At 40.9% G+C, this 22,562-nt stretch overlaps 1 protein-coding gene across 2 annotated transcripts in view; it reads left to right on the top strand.

The window, feature by feature from the left end:
• myo6b (myosin VIb) overlaps positions 1-22,213 on the top strand; it is a 29,533-nt gene extending 7,320 nt beyond the window's left edge. Inside the window, exons 11-31 of one of the 2 annotated variants that reach the window (XM_084569647.1) lie at positions 606-750; positions 2,094-2,251; positions 2,601-2,692; positions 3,168-3,240; positions 4,357-4,484; positions 5,207-5,302; positions 5,651-5,821; positions 7,473-7,511; positions 7,730-7,823; positions 8,567-8,697; positions 8,915-8,992; positions 9,102-9,231; positions 10,336-10,426; positions 10,939-11,089; positions 12,249-12,457; positions 12,551-12,629; positions 14,379-14,539; positions 17,945-18,048; positions 19,453-19,587; positions 20,525-20,743; positions 20,978-22,213. In XM_084569647.1, the coding sequence (XP_084425773.1) occupies positions 606-750; positions 2,094-2,251; positions 2,601-2,692; positions 3,168-3,240; positions 4,357-4,484; positions 5,207-5,302; positions 5,651-5,821; positions 7,473-7,511; positions 7,730-7,823; positions 8,567-8,697; positions 8,915-8,992; positions 9,102-9,231; positions 10,336-10,426; positions 10,939-11,089; positions 12,249-12,457; positions 12,551-12,629; positions 14,379-14,539; positions 17,945-18,048; positions 19,453-19,587; positions 20,525-20,743; positions 20,978-21,177 (2,684 nt within the window). In that variant the 3' untranslated portion in view covers positions 21,178-22,213. Of the gene's footprint in view, positions 1-605; positions 751-2,093; positions 2,252-2,600; positions 2,693-3,167; positions 3,241-4,356; positions 4,485-5,206; positions 5,303-5,650; positions 5,822-7,472; positions 7,512-7,729; positions 7,824-8,566; positions 8,698-8,914; positions 8,993-9,101; positions 9,232-10,335; positions 10,427-10,938; positions 11,090-12,248; positions 12,458-12,550; positions 12,630-14,378; positions 14,545-17,880; positions 18,049-19,452; positions 19,588-20,524; positions 20,744-20,977 lie in introns of both variants that reach the window. The other variant, XM_084569648.1, reaches the window with a different exon arrangement.
• The last annotated feature ends 349 nt before the right edge of the window (positions 22,214-22,562 follow it).

Raw genomic sequence — 22,562 nt, 5'->3', positions numbered from 1 at the left:
TCACTACATCTTTAAGGGAAAGTTTGTACCGTTTACGTCACGACATTTATCTGCCACATTTAGTAAATACCTACTTTACCAATTATAATGTATGCACACACAACATATAAATAACTTTGCTATAAATTAAATGGCCCAACATTAGTGCAGCATAGCTAAGATCCTTAGTCGATTAAATCAGTCAACTTTTTTGATAAACCTGTAGAGATAAACCTGAGTGAACCTGTGTCTAGACGTGTGAAAAACCATCCAACCAACTATCAGTCTGTTAATGGGGAAAATAATCAAGAGATTCATCCATGCAGTAAAATCCATATGTCTAACTAATGGTTGCTAATTGCTAATACCTTTGTTAAAATGGAAAAAAAACAAGTTGATATCAGTGTGTTCATTAAATGTAATTAAATTAAATTGCTGTTTTTTTGTTTTTTGATGTAACATGTTAATGAACAGAGCTGTAACCTTCACTATATATCACTATAGTTTACGTTAAAGTGATAAAAAAAAAAAAAGGCTGTTAAATTGGCAACCATTTGCTCTGCTTTTATTTAACCTCACCTCATCGTATAAAGTGTTTTTAAGGCTTGTGTTTTTGTGTGTTTCAGGAGGTTGTGTCCTAAAGAATCAGTCGGACCAGACTCTGGAGTATTGTGCGGATTTGTTGGGCCTGGATCAGGACGATCTGCGAGTCAGCCTCACAACAAGGGTCATGCTCACTACAGCAGGGGGCGCCAAAGGAACAGTTATCAAGTAAGACGCGTTGAGCTCCCAGCGCCTTGAAACTTTCTATGATATTGTCTTTGTGGAGTTAAAATAATCCATATTTTGCAGTGAATAATGGTCATTGTTAACTGCCGAATGACCTTGTCAACTGAACTCACTATTGAAGGCAGTAAACTCGTGATAGATCTGAAAACAGCTCAATTTTGCGTAGTCAGATTAGTCACGAGAAAGGCAGATATTAATCCGGATGTTATTACAACCACTGCTAAGAAACTCAGTTTGTGCAACTTTTGCATCTGAGCTTCAAAGTGAGCTTCAACTGTAAGTTGATTTTTTTGGAATATTTTGTTTAAGTACACTTCTATTGATTGATTTTTGAAAAGAATATGGTGTGTGCGTGTACGCTTTGGTGGTGATGTGGAGTTTGAGTGATGGGGCCAGGTTTGGTAGATAAATATTTCAAGAGGGCCAGATGCTGGCCTGGCCTGGAAGTGTTTTCTCCACATAAATAATGCATCCTGTATCTGAGGAGGCAGGGGAGCATAGCTGCAGTACAGTAAAGGCTCGGTGTCTGGGGAGCAGGTGGAGCGAAGGGGACCGGCTTTGTCATTAAGCTCCAGACAAATCCACTATACCCACGGGAGGTCGAGGGTAACAGCAGGGGTGGTGGATGCAACATTATCAGGGATGACTGAGTCTCTTAACTAGTGTGAATAAGAAACATTGCAGCAAATAAAAGTGCCTGTCACTGAGATAGATTGGATCCTGTGGGTTTTCATTGCATTTAGACTACAGCACTCTCCGGCAGAACAGACTTCCTTAGCAGTACTACAGGTGGACTATTACTCTCTGTAATAGATGCAGGGCTTTTTTGAACACCTGTGTGGGTGGAATATCAAAAGAAAATAGTGGGTGGAGACGTATCTTAGCAAAACTGAGACCTTCTTATAATTTTAAATTCAACTTCGTCCCAGCTGGGGCAGCCGAGTTGAACTCTTGGTCACTGTGGAGCTGCACTTTGTCCGATCAGTCAACCTCTTTAAATAATTTAGTCATAAATTGTGTTAAAGTGCCATTAGAGAGCCTAGTAGAGTTCAAGGTTCACAGTTTAGTTTTAATACATTCTCTTCGATTTAGAAACGCTCAATTTATAACAATCACCTCTCACCACCGCTGTAGAGATCAGGAGGGGGATAGCACTATGCGGCAAAAAGTATCACAATCAACACAACTAAACGTTTGCTGCCACTTGATAATTGGGTTGATTTAAAAAATAAATAAATACATAAAAAGAGGGAGGTTAAATAAGAGACTAGCTTGTCCCAGATTCGGACTGTCTCTCACTGCCCCACTTTGTGTGTCCCCTCCAGGGTGCCTCTGAAGGTGGAACAAGCGAACAATGCCCGCGACGCCCTGGCCAAGGCGGTGTACAGCCGCCTCTTTGATCATGTGGTCAAACGAGTAAACCAGTGTTTCCCTTTCGAGACTTCTTCTAACTTCATTGGGGTGTTGGACATTGCTGGGTTTGGTAATGAACTGCAGTTAGCGTTTGATACGGTGTGGAAGCGTCAAATAAACAATACGTGTAATCTATAATTTGTTTGATTCTGCAACGTCCCAGATTTACTGCAATATGCTCATATCTGGGAGTTTTTTTTTTCATTGCTGGGTTTAGAATCCAGTCCGCTAAAGAGACACTTGTCTGTGCAGCATGTTCCTTAATTTAAGTACCCTAATGCATATACACACTTCATTACCGCGACTCTCGCTTGAGAAATTATTTTCCCCACCGCCATAATTAACACAGGCTTTGCGAAATCTCTCATTCTGGGAATTAATTGAAATGTGTGTGTTTCCTCTCGTTTTCCTCCGCTTAGAGTATTTTGAGCACAACAGCTTTGAGCAGTTCTGTATCAATTACTGCAACGAGAAGCTGCAGCAGTTCTTCAACGAGCGCATCCTCAAGGAGGTGAGTGAGCAGCGCGCGGATTAAGGTGATTCGGCGAGCTTTCTGCCTCTGCCCTGGGAAACCTGCCACACAATGTCACCGACAAGCCAAACCTACTGACTTTTTCATGAGCCGGGAAGAAGTGGTTGGCACTCTAAGCTTCTCTGTCTCCCTCTCTTTGTTTTCTCACTTATATTATCCCTCCATCTCTTGTGCGCGCTCTCTCATTAGAATGCTAATTTCTCAAGGGACGTGATGAGGCTTGTTTCTCTCCTGTGATCTCTTAACGTTATTCCCTTCCAAGGTCTCCAATTAATCCTCCACAATTCTGGTTTTAGCCTCTTTCTCATTATCCTGTTGCCGGCTCGATGTTTTTTTGGTAGTTTTTTGATATTATAAAGCCAAGTTTTTAAACAAATCAAAATAAACTACACCAGGACATGTACGGAAAGTTCTTTTTAGTGCTCATTTTTGATGTTTGGTCGTCTCTTTACAGGAGCAAGAGCTCTATCAAAGGGAAGGCCTCGGAGTGAACGAGGTGCATTATGTTGACAACCAGGACTGCATAGGTAAGTGTCAGTTTTTCTCCAGGGGCCATGTTGAGTGTCTTTCCCTTCTTAAAAATGTATTATTTCCCTGAAAATGTCACTGATAAAAAATAGAGCATATCCCATCTGGTTCATCACTTTAAGCACATCTCATTTTCAACCTGATGGGATGGCCGACTTGTTGGTTTCAAATGGCCAAAATCAAAAACCTGGTCCTGACAAACAGGTCCGCGTACTGACACACGGGGATGTCATTACGATCAAGCATTGCCTCCGAGGGCAAAATACAGAATGTGCTGACGGAGATGCAGCTGGGTGTAGAGCCCTCACACTGCAAATGAACCGACGTTGTTTCACTAGGAACATCAGCTCACCCACATCCATTTGGGACCATTCCTCTGGGCTCTGCGTCAGAGAAAATACACCAGTCAGGGGGACGAAAATACAGACTTCTCATTACTTTCAAAGCTGGCATATTTGTGTGCGTGAAGGGAACAAGCGTAATGAGTGTATGTGGGTTTTATGGCCTCTTTTTGTGTTACGCTGTTTTTCTTGCCCCCCCCCACCCCCCGTCCTCGAATGAATCCTCGAATGAATGGGATGAAGTAGTGCCCGTATCAAGGTGAAGCCTTTTGATTTGTATTTCAAAGGCTGTGATTATTCAGGTGCGAGGTTAACTGACAGCCGTGAATAACATTTTTGACTTGCAAATGACCGTTTGGGCCGGCCATTAATTCACTCATCAATCTTCGGGATTTATGCACAGGTGCTTGTTCATGCAAATTTTATCTAAGGTCCTTGGCTATTAGATTATTTTTCCAAACACAGCATATCGTATGAATAATTCATACATGTGGCTAAATGAGCATCCTGATGAACACGTTTTGTCTTTTGAATATTCACATTCAGAAACAGTACACAGTGGAAATTTCCAATAAATCTCCTATTCACACTTGTCACACACTGTGTCACAAGGGAAATACTTTTTCCCTTTAATAAATACTCAACAGGGATTTACGTGTTTTGTTGTTTCTAAAAAGCAAAGAAAAACTTGTGGTGAATAATTAGAGCGTCAGAGCTGGACTTAAATACGAATCTTAATACCGTGACTGACGGATAAATATTTGTCATTTCCAGATCTTGTGGAAGCAAAGCTGGTGGGAGTCCTGGACATTTTGGATGAAGAGAACCGCCTCCCTCAGCCCAGCGACCAACACTTTGCAATGGCTGTTCACAGCAAGCATAAAGACCACTTCAGACTGACGGTCAGACCTCGTATCTGTGCTCTCTTTCCCCTCCTCCTTTTTTTCTTTCTGCTCTTGTTCTCTTTCTTTGTAAAGTTCTTTTATTAGACATGTTAGATGTAATTGCATGTTGCTTGAGCCACATACTCTTCCTGTTTGATGCAGTGGTTTTGTGAATGACGCACAGTCCCTCCCGCTGTCGCTGTCTTTGTGGCTATTGTTTGTCACTCTGCTTGTATCTCTGCAAGCATAAAATCCCTTCAGAAACGTGGCCTTGACACAAATTCAAGCTTGAGATAAGACGTGGCTGGCTGCAGTTACTCCACTTAACACCATTATATACGTTTAATAGAGTGAAAAATCAATCTAATGTGCCTCAGTGTGAGCTAACATTTATACTTTGCAGTTTTCACAGGGTCATTTATTGTGGCTCTCCTCACTGATGAAGCTAATGGAGCTTAAAATTCTTATTATGTTATATTCTGAAAAATAATCGATTTTTGGGGCTTTTTCTAATGTATGAGCTAAACAAGCTGAACATCATTCATACCGGTAAACATGTTAAATAAATACAAACAACCTGAAACAGAATTTATGAGTTTATATATGTATTTATTACATTATGTCTGTTTTGTTGTGTCATTGTTGTTGTTACGTCTCACTGCACTTCAATTCACCTAGCGTGAAATCAATAAATGTTCGTTTTAGCACTCCATGATTTGCTTTTTTCCTTTCCTGCTTAGGTTCCCAGGAAGTCAAAGTTGACCATTCACAGGAATCTCCGGGATGACGAGGGTTTTATCATCAGACACTTTGCCGGAGCAGTCTGCTATGAAACAGTAATTTTTAACTTATAGATCTTATTATATTTTGACACCAAATTCCTCTGAGGAAAGTAATGTGACGTATTAGCTTACTGTTAGCAATTATTTGTGTTGTTAAATGATTGACTAATCATTTTTTGAATACTCTATTCTTAGTTTGATTAATAAAATGTCAGAAAATACTTAAAAATCCTAAATTGTCTGCTATTAAGTGTCTAAACTTGGAGCTGTAACATGTTTATTGTCCTGGTATAAATATTGCAACAATATGTGAATTATCCCCTACAGAAGATGGGGACTGAATTTTACAGATATGTGTAAATGTCTGCTACTACATAAATGTACCCGTATGCGTGTTCACAGACTCGGTTCGTGGAGAAGAACAATGATGCCCTCCACATGTCCTTGGAGAGCTTAGTGTCTGAATCGAAAGACAAATTTGTCCGAGAGCTGTTTGAGAACTCCAACACATCCAAGGACTCCAAACAGAAGGCGGGCAAACTCAGCTTCATCAGCGTCGGCAACAAGTTCAAGGTCAGAGTGACTGTTGAGTCATTTTGGATTGTTAGAGGAAGTACTACGGGACATAGACGCCGTAATCTGCGCACGTAGGCTACGCCGGTGCGAGCCATTTATACTTGTTAGCTTGTCAGTCTGGCTCTATCTGTAGAAACACCACCCGGACGCTAGTCGGTGATGTGTCTTTTTTGCTAGTTGGGTTAATTTTTGTTTCTACTTCCTGCTTCACTTTCCACTTCCTGCTTCACTTTCCACTTCCTGTTTCACTTTCAACAATGGCGACTGAAACTTTCGCCGAAATTTTGCAGAAGATGAATCATACAAATATTTGTATCTCCGAACCTCCTCAGTTAACCTTTCCTTGATGTGTTCCATCTTTTTTGATCCAAAACAATCAATTTGAAAATTGTGTACATGGAGAAGCAGCCAGAAATACTAAAGCGGAAACACGCTACTACCAAGTGGACCAATCACTGCTCTTGTGGTCTGCGTCACCGCGGCACATTTCTGGGCAGGTGCATGTCAGTTACGGCCCTATTAGTTAAACCTGGATACAGTCTCCACATTTTCTCTATAATATAGTGATAATAATAAGATATTTACATTTCTTCCATGGTAATGAGAATCCACTAAATGTTAACACTTAGATGCCACAATACCTTGTATTATTGTTGATTCTAGCATCATTTATTATAGTTTTAAGGGCAATAGTTTTACAGTTTAAAATACACTAATCTGTTGCTGTATTAGATGTTGTTTGGGAGTTTAAACGTGTAAAATTCAGGGTAATATTTTTCAGACTTATAATAAAAGAACTCTAACTCTCCAGACCTTTTCTGTAACTTTTCTCCCTTCCACTCTTCATCCCTTCCCTGTTTGCTGTCCTTATTCAGGGTTCCCCTCTTAGATTCCCCTTCAGTCTCCCACCTCTTTCCTCTGAGAAATCTTTCCTGGGCGGATAAAGCTGGATAAAGTCAGCTTGAGGTATAATAGCAAGGAGTTAGAGTGCAGGGCAAGGGAAAAACGTGAAACAGAGAAGGGATGAGACACGCAGCCTTTCTCACAGAAGTGTATTGAACGAGGCAGAAGTACACAACTTTCAGCCACATGTTTTATGTACCAGCAGAACAAGCAATTCAACTCTGCTCTTTTGTATCTGCCACTTAGATTAATGGGTTTCTGTCCTTTCCATCGAATAAGCAGCATTTATGCGCCTCTGTTTCAACTTTTTTATTCATGTGTCTTCTGTACTTTCCTCACCGATTCATTCGACACGGACTCAAGCACACAGATAGTATGTGTGTGCGTTTTAATAAGGCACAAACAACTTGACTCTTATATGGAGAGGAAATGTGCAATAATTTGTCTTCATTTGAAATATGTGTAGGATACAGTAAATATAATCTGCCATAACATTTTCTAGCCATATTAAGCTATTTGTGTAATCATAGATTCATTAAGTTTTTAAGGAGCAGTGTTTCTTTTTCTACATTCTTGTTTATGCCCGATTGTGAGCATGTGCTTTTGCCTCCTTGACGATCGCTAACCCTCACATGTTGACCGCAATGTGCGGCACCTCATTTAACACATCTCACCTACTCTATCTTCATTACAAATCAAATCTAAACTAATATTTAAACACTTCTTTTTTTGCTTGTTCACCCAGACCCAACTGAACCTGCTGCTGGAGAAGCTTCGCAGCACTGTGAGTAAAATTTACATCTTAATTTGACTTCCGGCTGAGAAACACAGTATAACACAAATCACCCTATACAACAACAACGGAAGAAGGTGTCCACTTATTACAGCACCACTACATACGTGGCATACATGTTTTATTCAGATGCCAATTAGAAAGATGGGCGGCGAAGACTGTGAAGTCCGCGTTGGACCAATTTTCCTGATCAATCTGTGTGTGTGCAGGGCTCGAGTTTCATCCGCTGCGTAAAACCCAACCTGAAGATGGTCAGCCACCAGTTTGAAGGGGCACTGATTCTCTCACAGCTGCAGTGCTCAGGTAGGACCAGTACAGTATGTACAATATGTAGTATCAGATTTTTAAATGTTGTTACAGTTTATAGTCTTAAGGATGAGTACATTCACTAAGGATGTAATCAACTGATTTAAATAGATTCACATCGCTTGCATTAAGTACTTATTGAATGCAACATCTCAGCAATGAATGAAATTAATTAGTTTTGTATTCTTCAAAAATATAAGCATCTAGTCTGTAAGGAATGCAGAATAACAAGATTTACATTTCTTCCATCTGCGTCCCACAAAGGCTGAGCTATAACAACCCTATCTGGAAAAGCCTTGGAGGGCATTTGACTTTTTATTATGCAGTTTGATCTTGTTTGGCATATTGCACTGGATCCCATCATGTTATTTCAAACGGAAGTCATTTTGCCTCACCTCCACTTTTGAAGCTGACAGTAATACTTCTTGTGTAGGCTGGTATCTGCTTTGTATGTGCTTATAAAATCATAAAACAGGTTTTATATGTTTTGGAAACAGTGCACTCTGCTATTGCTGTGCAGCTATTGATGCAAAAGTGAATGTGATCCTGCAACAACCTTTGTGATTGTGTTCACCTTAAATTACTTTACAGTGTTTGCGCTATGTTGCCCCTGTTCTGTGGAAAAGTATGTTGTCACATAGATATATGCATGAACATAACAGACAGAGAAATTAGAAATGATAAAGTAGTATTTCTATGTCAAGGCCATTTTTTTTTCTTTTTGCGTTTCCCTTGATTAGGGATGGTGTCCGTGCTGGACCTGATGCAGGGTGGGTTTCCCTCCAGGGCCCCTTTCCACGAGCTCTACAACATGTATAAGCAGTACATGCCGGATAAACTTACACGACTAAATCCAAGACTCTTCTGCAAGGTGGGCTTAACTGAACAGGTTTTTCCATGTGTGCTCTTGGGTTTAAATAATGAGCTAATCTGTTTAAAAGAAACCCTTATTAGTTGTGTAATGTATTCAGTGCAAAACACCTAAAGCTATAATGACCCATTTGTGAAATGATTAACAAACATAAACAGTTTAGTGGTTTTAACTGTAGCATTGCTGTGTTGCTGAATGTAAATCTCTTCCTCTGTAGGCTTTGTTCAAAGCTCTGGGACTGAACGATAATGACTTCAAGTTTGGACTGACGAAAGTATTCTTCCGGCCTGGAAAGGTACAATGTTGTTTGATGGTCACTGTGTTTAAGTCTTGCTCTATATAATACACTATCATACGCTAAACTACAACGTTCATAACTTGATGTGTGACTGTGTGTGTGTCAGTTTGCTGAGTTTGACCAGATCATGAAGTCTGATCCAGACCACCTCGCTGAGCTGCTGAAGAAAGTCAACCAGTGGTTGCTGTGCAGCCTCTGGAAGAAGGTGCAGTGGTGCTGCCTGTCCGTCATCAAACGTAGGTTCAACGTCGGAGTTTCCTACAGTTTTGTTATTTTTATAGACATTATTTGACTAACTTGGGTATTTGGTGTTTTTAATATAGATAATTTGCCATCGTGTTTGGACACACACGATTAAACTTCCCTTCTAGCACTTCACTTGCTCAGTATATTTCTGACATTGTGGTGCTATATACCACCTGCTCAGTTTGAAGCATCCTCTTGTAATATGAAATAGTAAAATAGTACTCTAAAAGCAGTTCCCTGTTCTGTTACACACTATTGATTTCCACCATTTAACAAAGTGCAGGCTAGCTTCTGGTTATTTGTGCAAAAGCACCAAACTGAATTACATTTGCATTATATTTAAAACCAAAAACAGTGGTCCTCATAACAAGAGGGTTTTGGGTTTGATCCCACCGGCCTTTCTGTGCAGAGTTTGCATGTTCTTCCCGTGGTTGCAGAGGGTTTCTTCCGGGTACTCCAGCTTCTTCCTACACTCCACTTTAGGTGTGCGTGCATATGCAAGAGACACATGGTTGTCTCTTTGTGTTAGGCTTGTGATAGACAGGCGACTCGTCCAGGGTGTACCCCACCTTTCGCCCAATGACAGCTGGGATAGACTCCAGACCCTCTGTGACCCTCTAGAGGACAAGCACTTACGGAAAATGAAAATAATTTTACCTCTGCGTGGCCACACTGTCCTTATACTGTATCAGTGACCTGAGCAAATTTATGCCCCTGGTCCCGGTCATTTATTACCTCAATACCTTATTATCGAATGTGAGAGACTGTGCACAGTATATTGCTACTTATTTGTGCATGCCTGATAAATAGTACCGATTATAGCAGTTAATATATCAGTGTACTAGTATTCGTGTACTAATTTTAGCTTTACATTTCCAGGTCAATTATGGCTTTTTTTTTAAATGATCACATCTTAAATTTTGATTGAATCTTGCAAAACCTTGTCCATTGAATACCTATTTGCGGGACACAATCTCTATGACCTTAAGAACAAACAAGCATCTAAATGAACTGAGGAATGCAGTATCTTTGTGTGTGCGTGTCCTTCATGAAAAAGTAATTTTGTTCCTTTTTTATTTGTTTCATTTTTTCAGTCAGGAACAAGATGAGATACAGAGCTTTGGCCTGCATTAAGATTCAAAAGACGGTCCGCATGTGGTTGTGTAAGAAGAAGCATAAGCCACGGTAAGTCTCCTCCTGCTTCTTGTACTCAACCCACACAAAAACACAGGCATATTCCCTCTCATGCACAGGGATAAGTCTTTCTGTTTTGTCTGGGCCCTTTGCTCTCGCCTTACTTTCTAACAGCCTTCCTGTGTTGTTGTTTTTCTTTAAGCTGACTTACGCTGGGTGGGTTTTGATGGTTTTTCCACATCATGCATTTTACAAGTTCAAATCAATTTAGAAAGTCATCTGTGGACTGTGGAGAAATGAAGTCTCGCTGTACTGCTTTGGGAAACGCGACGTGTCTTGCTGTTTTGGGTTGCCTTCGGAAGAATAGCTTCAGTGAGCGCAGTCTTTCTGATAATGGGTTTTCAGATAGTTTTGTAGAATTAGAATATGATTGTGAGTGGTATCCTGTTGGAGGGATATATATTTTATACAAGCATTCACACATGTTCAGATCTTCCAAACTGTAATTTATCTGTTGTAAAGAAAATACAGTAAATAAGGTTTTTCTGTCTCTCTTCTCACAGAGTTGACGGCATGGTGAAGGTTCGAAACCTAAAGAAACACATGGATCGGTTCAATGAGGTGGTGAACGGGCTGAAGGAGGGCAAACAGGAGATGGCCAAACAAGTTCAGGAGCTGGCAGCCTCCATAGACGCTCTGTTAGCGAAGATAAAGGTGAGATACTGATGTCTCTTAGAGTTTCGACACATCTTTTCATCTTCTGGTGATCTGAACCATGATGCATTATACATGGAAAGTTTCCAGGGAAGCTTTTTTCAGAACACAAACCTTGCTTTAAGCTTCACAGACTCATATTTATAAGGCTACCTGCATTCACACCTGTAGCGCAATCTGACTTATAGAAAAAGACCTCATCCTGCTAAATCCACTATGGCCTTTTGTAAGACTGCAGTGCCCTTTTCTCATTCTTTCTCTCACAATCAATATTTTCAATCACCTCCGGATAAAAAGAACAGCTAGGTGAAGTAGAATCCCCTAGTAATAATATAATTTAGTGATCAAACTTGGTTAGTGGAATCCCAGCTCTCCCTGTGCAATAAGCACCCATCTTATTGCACCCTCTAGATACAGGAAAACATCACAAACTCATATTCACAGTTTGGACTGTACACAGTGAACAAGTATGATTAGAGTGCACATAGGTTCCAACAGAAATTGTGATTGACACTAAAAGACCAGCAACTCCTGACCCTTTGTCCCCACTCATTCCTAATCAGCAGCTCCTCCGCCCCAATATTCATCTGTTAGCCTATTAGCATCCCCACTGTCAACACTTACTGCTCTCTAAATGCTTAGAAATTGCTCCTGGCATGGCATCTTTCACTGAATAATGCATGAGATGCCAATGGCTGTCATTCAGACCCCTATACGTTGGGGACAAGACCTTGTCATCTTCCGTCCCCGTGTCACCGTTAGAGACTCACACTAATGAATCTTCACAATACAGTGACCTCTTCTACCACCGATGATTGTCAGCCAAGTATGTGGAGAATTGAGCAGTGACAGACACAACGTCAGTCAGTGTCTCCCTTCTCGCCACATGGGAAGGTTGCGCCGTGGAAACACAGAAGTGTGTGCGGAGAAATGCTAACTGAACTCAGTGCCACTTCCTGAGAGTTTCTACTTCTCTTGAGAGTTAGCACAGGACACGATGTTATTTCAACAACCTCTGAATAGCATGCTAGCGCCTTGTTAGCATCATTTTTAATTATCAATAAAAACTTTTTGGTAGTGGTGTTCACAGCAACTTGTGCCTTTGAACTCTTTGAACTTTGAGGACAAACCCTGTCATAAATATTCTTTTGACCTTTAGGCCAAACCAATGACCTGGAAGGAGATTGACACAGAGTATCAGGGACTGGTGAAACGCTCAGAACAGCTTCTCTCGTCCATGCAAAAGAAGAAGCAGGAGGAGGAAGAAGGCGAGAGGCTGAAACGCATCGAGGAAGAGATGGATAAAGAGAGGAAGAGCAGGGAGAAGGAAGAGCAGCGACGCAAACAGGAGGAAGAGGACAGAAGGCTGTGAGTGACGATGGAGAGAATATTACCGGGCGGCTGTGTCAGTGTTGAATAGTCTTGGTACAATTTTTGTCTCCCTTTGTTTTAACATTTCAGGAAATCAGAGATGGAGCAGAAAAGAAAACAGGAGGAGGAGGACAGAAAAAAGAGAGAGGAGGAAGAGAAAGCCATGCAGGTTTGCACCTTCTTAAAATACAATCTAAGAAAACCTTGATACACTTCCGTTGAAACATTTAGAAGACCAAAAAGGAGTATAAAAGAAAAGTGACTGATGAATTTCCCATCTGTGAAGAACCCAGTATCCAGGTTGCACACATAAAATAAAAAGGTCAACATACTGGCTTTCTCCCCCGCACATTTGGAACCAGGAATCATACAATGAAAATAAATAATAATATTTAATTAGTTGCTGTCAGAACAACAAGTAACCTGGTAATCATTTGCAGCCATTTCATCAAGAAAAGCATTACATTTTGGAGATCTGATACTGTCTCAGAGGTTGAACAAAGAGCCAACATGTTTAATTCGTAAGTTATAACACAGCATGATATGAACTTATGGGAAAACAGTACCATGCTTACCTCATAACTGACTTCCATAGTTTCTAAGCATACCAAAATATAGGCATGGTCATAAAGTTGCCCTTCACTTGCAAACACTACCAGCAAGTTACAAGAAATTCATTCATTTGTTCTGTGGGTCATGACATTGGTCGGACTCCCGGTGGATTCTTGACTGATGAGTTCACTCTCTGCTAAGTTTCTCCGTAGTAAACTTCTTTTGCTACCACGTACAATAGTGTCCTGCATCTCAGGCCTCTTAATCTCATCTACATGTTATCATCTTTACTCAGCTCTTCCTGTTTCACATTTAACTTGCCACTTGCCACCGTTTCGTTACTAATTGTTTTCACTGCCTTCATGTGTTTGTCCACAGTTCTGCATTCATGGCTCATGTTTCCTTCCCATTAATTCATCCATCTGTTACTTGTACATTGCATATACCTCTGTATAATCCAGGGGCTTTTTATGCAGTTGCACCAGTTACCAGTTGCACATTTGCATGCTGTCTTTTCGTCCTACTAGTGAGACTGCTGACCCCAGGCTGTGGTAAGCCACATGCCTCAGGAGGCTGTTTTGCAAAGTTTGTTTATCTGCTGCGCTAAGACACAAACAGTACCAGTAAACTTTCCACGGGTGTGACTTTGATGGCATTTGCCCCGTGTTCTCTGCTATTATCTGCTGTGTAGAAGGTTAGTCAAGCGCTTTATTCCTGTCTTCGATTCAGCGTTTATTTTCTTCAGAGAACACCGACGAGACTTCTCATGTGGTATTTCCATAATTCGCTGTAGTATAATAATGAATTACTTCTGGAGCTTCCGCAGCTTTTGTGGATCTTTAGTTCTTGTATGTTACTCTGGTCATGTAACACAGCGACTGATTAGACCATCCGACATCAATAATGCAGTATTTTCTTACCTGGAGAGGTATTCATATTTAAAGCTCCTCTGAGAAAAGAATCCATTGTGGGTTTCGTTAGTGGAGTCCTATACTAAAATATATCCTTATATAAATGGATTGATAGACATAGATTGTTATTGTAAAAAAAAAAAGAAATAGCTAAACAACAACAACTTAAAAAACGGGAACTAGAAATTGGGTTAAGCCTATTAAGATAAAAATCTTGCAGTTGTTGTTGAAGGTTTTTGTGCTGTATGCCCTGCTGTGTCTAGACAAATGACCGGTAAAGCTTTATTAGCCGCCCAACAAGCGGGATAAATAGGTCTAATCAGGCTTGGGCACACAGCAGCTCTTTACTTGTTATGAGCTGTATGGCACACAAGGCAGCATTAGTGTTTTGATAGGTTTATGTAGACCTGATACAGTCGCATTAAGTACGGAAATGCTGTGGTGTGTGTTCACAGGCGGAGCTGGAAATCCAGTTGGCTCTGGAGCGCGAGGAGGAGGTCCAGCGCGCCACCGTCGTGGAGCAGGAGAGAAGGGACAGGGAGTTAGCCATGAGAATCGCTCAGAGCGAGGCAGAGCTCATCACAGAGGAAGGGCAAATAGATCCAAGCCTGCGCAGGTATTGTATATGCAAACGCAATGCACACCTTCGCGTGACACACGTGCGCAGTACACAGTGAAATAAGCATCCACCTCATTGTGCATGCATAACTGCCTTTTTTCCTCTTGCTGTGTTTTCTCTCAGTGATGAGTCTTTTACAGATCTTCCTATCTCTTCATCCTCAGCCAGGTCCATGTAAGATATCAGTACACCGTTCTACTGTGTGACTGCCCACATCCAAGTGCACCTAACAGCAAATGTAGTCACTCACTCCCCTCACTCTCTTAATCCCTCTTGTAGTCCTAAATCTCTCAGTTGCTTGAAATAGATCCAAGAGTATACCAGCAGTCCGAAGCCGGCATTATACAATCACTGATTCTCAAGAAATCTCCTGTCATGTTATGTTTCTCTGTTATGTTGCACACATTCTGTGATGGGATTCAGAAGAAAAATTAGCATTTCACAACAAACCAAAATAAGAAGTTGGATGAGAACGTGTGAGTCTGTGATATTTTTGATCTTAATTGGCTCTGCATGAGTCTGCAGCAGTTTGACTTTGTCTGCAGCCTTTGTGGTGCTGGTGCACAGCTATCACACACACACCATCTGTTTCCTCTATCTCTATGTTTACATTTCTTATCTAAGTTGACACATGGTATTTACCTCTAGCTACAGGAACAGATTAGAATGTAATTTCATGATAGTCTACTAACTTACTAACTTAAGTCTTTCTTAAATCTCTGGTGAAATCAGTGTCTGCTAATTACTAAGAATCTTTCAGATTTTTTTTAAGCAAATTCCTATTCCTAACAACAGTGCATAATATTACATTTTTTCTTAACAACTTAAGCACAAATTGTACTAAATTTATTCACAATTCTCAATTCAACTGAGACAGAAATAACAAAGAGGGTGAAGGCAAAGGCAGTGTTTCATTATTATATGTATCAGCTCACCTCAGAATATATTGTCAGATGCATCCTATTAACACTCATCACAGAGAGTTGTGTCAGTTTACCTGAGGATAACCCATCACAAGTGCCTTGTCGACATGTTGTGATCAGTGCAACCAAAACAAACTGCATCCAAAATAAACTCCTCATTCACTTTCATAGTAAACTGAAAATGTGGATTTCACACACTTCAGCATTACAAGATGCAGATTTTGCTTAAAAGGCCATAGACCGTACTTTTTTCCTTTCAGTTTTGGAAATCGGCACCTAAGTAAATAAAGTGCACAATGTAGGGATTTTTAGACATTGAGCCAGTGACTAAGAAAAGTGTTTCAACTCGAAAATACTGAATGTTTAACAATTCTCAGTGTCATATCTGTCTTACTCCTAAACTTAAGCCCTTAGATATATTAGATATCGTTTGTTTCACTGTTTTAAAAGTCAACAGAGGTCTTCCCAGTCTCGTCAGCATTGGCTGCAGGTGTCTGTTATGAGTCAGCTGACCATTTACAACCAGCCACAGATCTGTACATTAAAGAGCTTAAGTACATTAAAGATGTTGTGCAGTAGAAGTATACTGCAGGTATAACAGCTAAGGAAGAACCAAAAGACCTGGCTTCCCTCCATCTTCTTTTTCCTCCAGTCATTCATTTCATATTTACCTACTGCAAGAAGCAAGGCCCCTTCTATTTTCCATCCCTGCAGTGAAAGTACCACTTCTTCTCTAGATTATCACCATTACAGACTGACCCCATGTCACAGCCAGAAAGACAATGAGCCCAAATCAGTTTAATCTTTCCAGTCAGTATGAAATATAAATGGTAGTGGTAATCTAGCTAATGATTGGTAGACGAGAAATCCTCTACTTAGAGACATTAGCAGCTGTGCCAACTGTAAATAGAGGAGGCAAATCCTTTGTATTATTGAATTAGCAGCCTCAGCTCAGCAGGGGAGCTGAAGACATGAGCTCAGAGCACTGCGGCAGTCAGTTAAGTTGCTGAAACTTAACTCATCAGCTGCCATTAACAATATTTACTTCTTTTCAGGTGTCATTCCTCTTAACATAAGCTGAGAAAAATAAAATTCAAGGTGGCACTCAAGGTGCCAGCAGCAGTAAACTAGTACGGAACTAGTTGTAACATTAGAAGAGCTGTGTGCGGAGCTGAAACTTTAGGCAGCAGTCTGCTCCTCAACTCCTCAGCAGACTGGCTTTCAGCTAGTGTGAGTTTCATACACTGAGACAGGAACCGATTTCCTGGTGATTGTCACGGTTTCTGGTGCAAGACACTAAGGGGAGGCAGGAGTTGGAAACAAAATGACTTCAGTAGAAACTCACAAACTAGGGAACAAAAGGCGCTGTACGAAAGGTAGGGTATCGAAAAACACTAGTCCAAAAACAGGTAAGGAAGCACAAGGAATTTAATAGCAAGACAAACAGAGTAAGATCACAGACGACTCGACAGGGAACTAAGAGAAAGGTTGGGCTATATATACACTCAATGGGCAGAGGAGTTAACAAGACACAAGTGAAACTAATGAGGGCGGAGCACACAAGGAGAAACCAATCCCAACAATCAGAGGGGGGGGGGACACCAGAAGTAAAACAAAACCACACCAAGGAAGAACTTTACTAAATAAAAAACTGGAAACACAAGGAAAACCAAACAGGGTCACAGAAAACACCAAAACATGAGAGTGATAAAATACAAATCAATATTCCACTAATATTACCATTGCCATGCAATGTTTCTTTTACTACTTTCTGGAAAAAAAATATGTGGGCCTATCCAAAAACCTAAAATCCAAGTCCTTCATTATGTTAACAGTAAAAGTATATAAGTTCCTCCTTCTAGCCAGATATATGTAGGCTTTTCTTTTGGACATGAATCTCCACTTAAACCTTGTAAACTGTCAGCTGGTTATGTTACTCTTTGTTTACTACACTGACTGTAAGCAGGCAAGAGATTGTGTATCATAAATTGCACAACCGGGACTCTTATTCCAAATGAGTTTTGTACTTGTCCAAAGAATGCTCCTCAAACCTAACAAATATCAGCATATCCTATTTTCTGTTTACATGGCACTTCCCAATTATGGATTGTGGAAGGCTTGTTAAATTCAGTTTTCTCCTAACATTCATTCAATTAAAGTACCACATCATTATGCTTGAATATGATTACCTCTAATCTCACATCACGTAGTCTTCTGATGCTAGTTATTGTGTAAATTTGTTTCTCAAGTGAAGGTCTTAGCCCGGTCTTTTTTAGGAGCTCTTTCTCTTTTTCTTTTGGAAACTGACACCTCCCTGAAATGTGAAACTAAATAATCACATTCAGTGTTGAAATTCCAAAATCTCCTAAAACGTGACACTCCCACCTTGTCACACTTTCTTATCTGCACACTCAGCTTCTTTTTTTTTTTGTTCTTTGTTGTTTCTCCATCACCCACGTTCATCTGTTCTTTGCCATAGGGGTGCTCAGGTGCAGGCCACCAAAGCTGCTGCTGGTGTGAAAAAGTACGACCTCTGCAAGTGGAAGTACGCTGAGCTGCGAGATGTCATCAACACTTCCTGTGGTGAGAAATCCCAAACACACCACCATTTCGGCGCCACGCCGCCTGTCCACCTCTATCAACAAGACAGTGTGTGTGTGTGTGCTCGGAAGCAAACATTACAAGCAGATTCATATCTAATTCGTTTACAGTTTTCAGCTCCCACATTAAAACATTCAGCATCAGCTCCTGTTTTGGCACTTGTGATACCTAAGACCACGCGACACCAAGCACAAGCTTTTCATCCGCACTTTCTCACTCAGTAATTTATTTTTTTTTGAGTTGCCAAAGTGGCTGTTAAAAAGCTGCGACCGCAGCTGTACGGAGACGCGAGGATGTTCCCACAGCTGCTATGGCTCATCGGCTTGTGTTTTAGCATTGGAGAGGGGAAATTATCGCCATCATTGAGGATGGCTGACTTTTGCTCTTCCCTAGTCATTCCCAGCCAAACCTCTCATCAGTCAGCATGAAAAGCAGATGCCTTTCTGCTGGCTCGCTCACTGATGCCTCAATAATTGCCGCTGTATACAGTATCGCGATCGCTGCTAGACACTCTGATATCCCCTGCGGGATTCCAAGGACATCTGGCTAATTTGTGGAACCCATTTGATTCGATAGTGTTGGTGGTGTTACCAAAAAATCTGTGCTTGAAGGCTTAACTGGCTATAGCCTTATGTTCACTAACAACATTGTATCCTGGGAGAGTTTTTCTTTGGATCATTAGAAAGACAACACGTCGTAAGGCCAAAAACATCGTATTTCATCAAAATCAAAAACCAGTTTACCTGTATATAGGCCAGGTCTGTATTGATTACTGTATTTGCAAACAGCTGAGCCAGAGAGCAGAGTACGAAGCTACAGCTGAGGCCTGAGTCTTGCAGGGAAAGGGTGACAGACGCAGTCTTGCTGAAGAAAGGATCATATGGATGGGTGAATCAGAAGTCGGCATGGCGGAGCGTGTGGCGTTGGCCATTTTTATTTTTTTCCAAATCACATTAAAACCAAATAATATTACTTTAAACTGGCCCAAAGACAAGCAACATTAACAGACTGGAAGAGGAGGAAACAGCAAGTCAGGCTCAAAATGTGCCTCGCCACACATCTGAGACTCACTGATTAACAATGTGTACCTTGTTTGTGATAAAACTCTTTTGGAAGTGTAGAAACATCATGTTTTATAATGTACACAGCTATTCTGCAATATATATTCATATTGTAAAATTACATCCTGATATTAGAAGCTCATCACAAACTGTTTCTGCATATGAGATTAATCATCTCTGTCTCAAAATGCTGGATCTTCTCTGCTGAAAAAAGTAGAACGTAGTAACATAATGCGTATATGTGGGTCAGATGTATCACCGTTACCGTCGTGCCATCAGTTTGTGCTTGCGGTGATTTCTTACTGATGCCATGCTGTGTGGACAGACATTGAGCTGCTGGCAGCCTGCAGAGAGGAGTTCCACCGTCGTCTGAAGGTCTATCATGCGTGGAAGTCCAAGAACAAGAAACGTAACGATGACGGGAGTGATCAGAGGGCTCCTAAATCTGTCACTGACTACGGTGAGTTTACTGATTATTAAGTATTATCCTCTACATTTCTCTTGTGTGTGATTAAGACTCCAAATCTGCACATAAACAGTGAATAGTAAATAGGCATCCACACCTCTCTGCAGGCATATAATGTTACCAGTGACAAGTCTTTAGCCCCATTGCCTTCATTGGAGGGGATTAATGTCCTGCCCAGAAATAACCTGCCTGTGTTTTCCAACATTTAATTAGCCGATGAAACGCTCAGGACGAAAAAATTCAGCCTCCCTCTGTCTGACTCTGTCAGAAATATTTGTCCTAATTAGCAGGTAACTGCCAGCCATGCCTTGTTAGGTTCGGTGGCTGCTGGTATGACAGCTTTTGCTTTGCACATTTCATTCTCGACTCAACCAAGCGTGCTTTGCGCCACAAGCACACACAAACACACACACACACAAATGTTATGTAGCTGCTTGAAAGCTCACTGGTGTGCTGCATTTCTTTTTCATTATAAAAAAAAACGTTAGGGTTGATGGGCAACAGGGACATTAGATGTTACTTCTACTTTCACTATATTTACTTGCCTTTCTCCTTTGATATGATAGCTATTGAAAGCTGTACTTTGCCTGCCTTCTACTGTATTTGGATCCTGTTCTGGGCCTGTACTGAAGCAGCAGGGGTCTTACCAAGGCCATTTCATTATCTAAAAGCTGCTCTACCTGCCTTTTCTATGTGGTATTTACTTGAGCATTTCCTGGGTCCTTTTTGATCTTGGATATTTTGAAAGCCTCCTCCTTTGTTTTCTGTTCTGAGCAAAGTTATTGTAAGATTTCATTTATTCAAGACCAAATAACAGGGGCTTTGTTGTAGATGTTCCCTGTAATGCTCCTCTGCAAACAAGCAGCAGTCTCTTAATATATATCTATGTTGTAAATCATGTTTTAACGGTCACACTCTGCTTCCTCTGCAGCCGAACAGAACCCAGCTCCTCCGATGACAGCGCAGCATCAGGAAGTGGCCATGAACCGGCAGCAGCGTTATTTCCGCATTCCTTTTATCCGGCCCGCTGACCAGTACAAGGACCCCCAAAACAAAAAGAAGGGCTGGTGGTACGCCCACTTTGATGGGCCCTGGATAGCCAGGCAGATGGAGCTTCACCCAGACAAGCAGCCCATCGTGTTGGTCGCGGGTGAGCGAACATCTTTTTGTTTTTGTCTTATTAAAACAATATGCCTCGACAGATAGTCCAAACTCCAAAGAATCATTTAGTTTATTAGGATATAAATCAGTCAAGTGGTGATTATGTGCTTTGTATAGTGATGTTTTGAGATTCAAACTAAGTACATGGATGACATTGGCTAACAAGGTCTGTGCTTTAAAGACTTGTGAACTAGCCTGTGTACTATTCCTCCGCCACGCTCAGGCAAAGACGACATGGAGATGTGCGAGCTGAGTCTGGAGGAGACGGGCCTGACCAGGAAGAGAGGGGCGGAGATCCTCCCCAGGCAGTTTGAGGAAATCTGGGAGCGCTGCGATGGAATCCAGTACTTGAAGAAAGCCATCGAGAACAAGCAGGCCCGCCCGACATACGCCACCGCCATGCTCCAGAGTCTCCTCAAGTGAGCCGAGGGATGAGGGCGCACACGTTTGCTCTGCACGCCGAAACGCTACACAACATAAACATGCACACTCAAGGGCAGCACCGTGTACCTGTCTCGTGTGTGGGAAGTAACCACAGACAAAGATGCGCCCAATCCTTCTGTAGGCACCGAGATTTTCTCCATAACCCCCTGTTTTTGAAATATCTTTACATTTTGCAGTGTAACACCTTATTGGTGTAGCGTTAGCATTCGTGTTTAGCCTTCCTCTCAGTCTATGCATTAATGGAATATGAGGCCTTAACCTGCAATGTCACCACACCACGGAAGCCTTCCTTGATTCATAGCCTTAGCAGCTATAAGCCTGAAACTTTAAGGAACAATGCATTATACAGAGATAATTTAACAGAGCGTAACTGTCTTGTCATGATTTTATTATTACAACTATAATTATCATTTAGTGACTATAAATATATCTGATGTGATAAGGAATAATTATATTTTTCACACATAGGCAGCTTATATGAGATGACAAAAAATATATTTAAATGAAGTACTTAAATACAATAATTATGACTAAGATAAAAAAAAGTTTTCTAATCTAAAAACAAAGTAATAACTAAAAGATTAATTCTCTATTACAGAGCTGATGCAACAGCATCAACAGTCAAGTGCTGGCTTACTCTTTTTCAGTGATGCTCATAAAACATCTCCATGTCATTCATTATTTTTTATTTTTTTTGCTGTGTTCACAGCTCTCTCGACTCTTGAAAAAGTTTTTTGTATTGTTGCTCATTTGCTATGGGAGAGGGAAACATTTTCATGGTTGCAGTTTTGTGGGTTTGGGGTTGTTTTACAGACCATAATGTAATTTGTGCGCGTGTGTGTGTGTGTGTATTTCGTGTGTTTGTCCATGTAAGATTTTCTTAAGCGGATTACTTGACTCTTGTGCTTGTTTAGCGGAGGAACGTTTCAGTCATCTCATTTGGTCAGACTCACTGATTTTCTGAAGAACGCTGTAGTCTGCTGAACCGTTCCCTTTCCTAATCTTGTGTTGTATGTCGGCCTTCGCACTGGAATACTGTAGAAAATAAACATATTCCCGGATTGTTCTCGATTGCTTTTTTTTTTTCCTTCTGAATATATGCTTTACCATTGAGCTAAGAGGTCGGTGCTCTGTAAAGGGATCTGCCATCTTAATGAAAACATGAGCTTATAAGATTAGTGTGTAGATTAATTAAACCCCAAGGGCTAATGTACTGCAGATGTCATCACTGAGCTTATGCTTAGGTGACCAACAGGATTAAAACTTCTGCTTTTGTTCTGATATTAACACTAACAAAAAGCGATGGATGGTTTGGTGCAAAATTCCCCAATATTGTATAGTTTCAGCTATTACAGTGAATTTCC

Source organism: Chelon labrosus, assembly GCF_963514085.1.
Source record: "Chelon labrosus genome assembly, chromosome: 20".
Lineage (NCBI taxonomy): Eukaryota > Metazoa > Chordata > Actinopteri > Mugiliformes > Mugilidae > Chelon > Chelon labrosus.
This window is presented reverse-complemented; position numbering and strand designations above follow the sequence as displayed.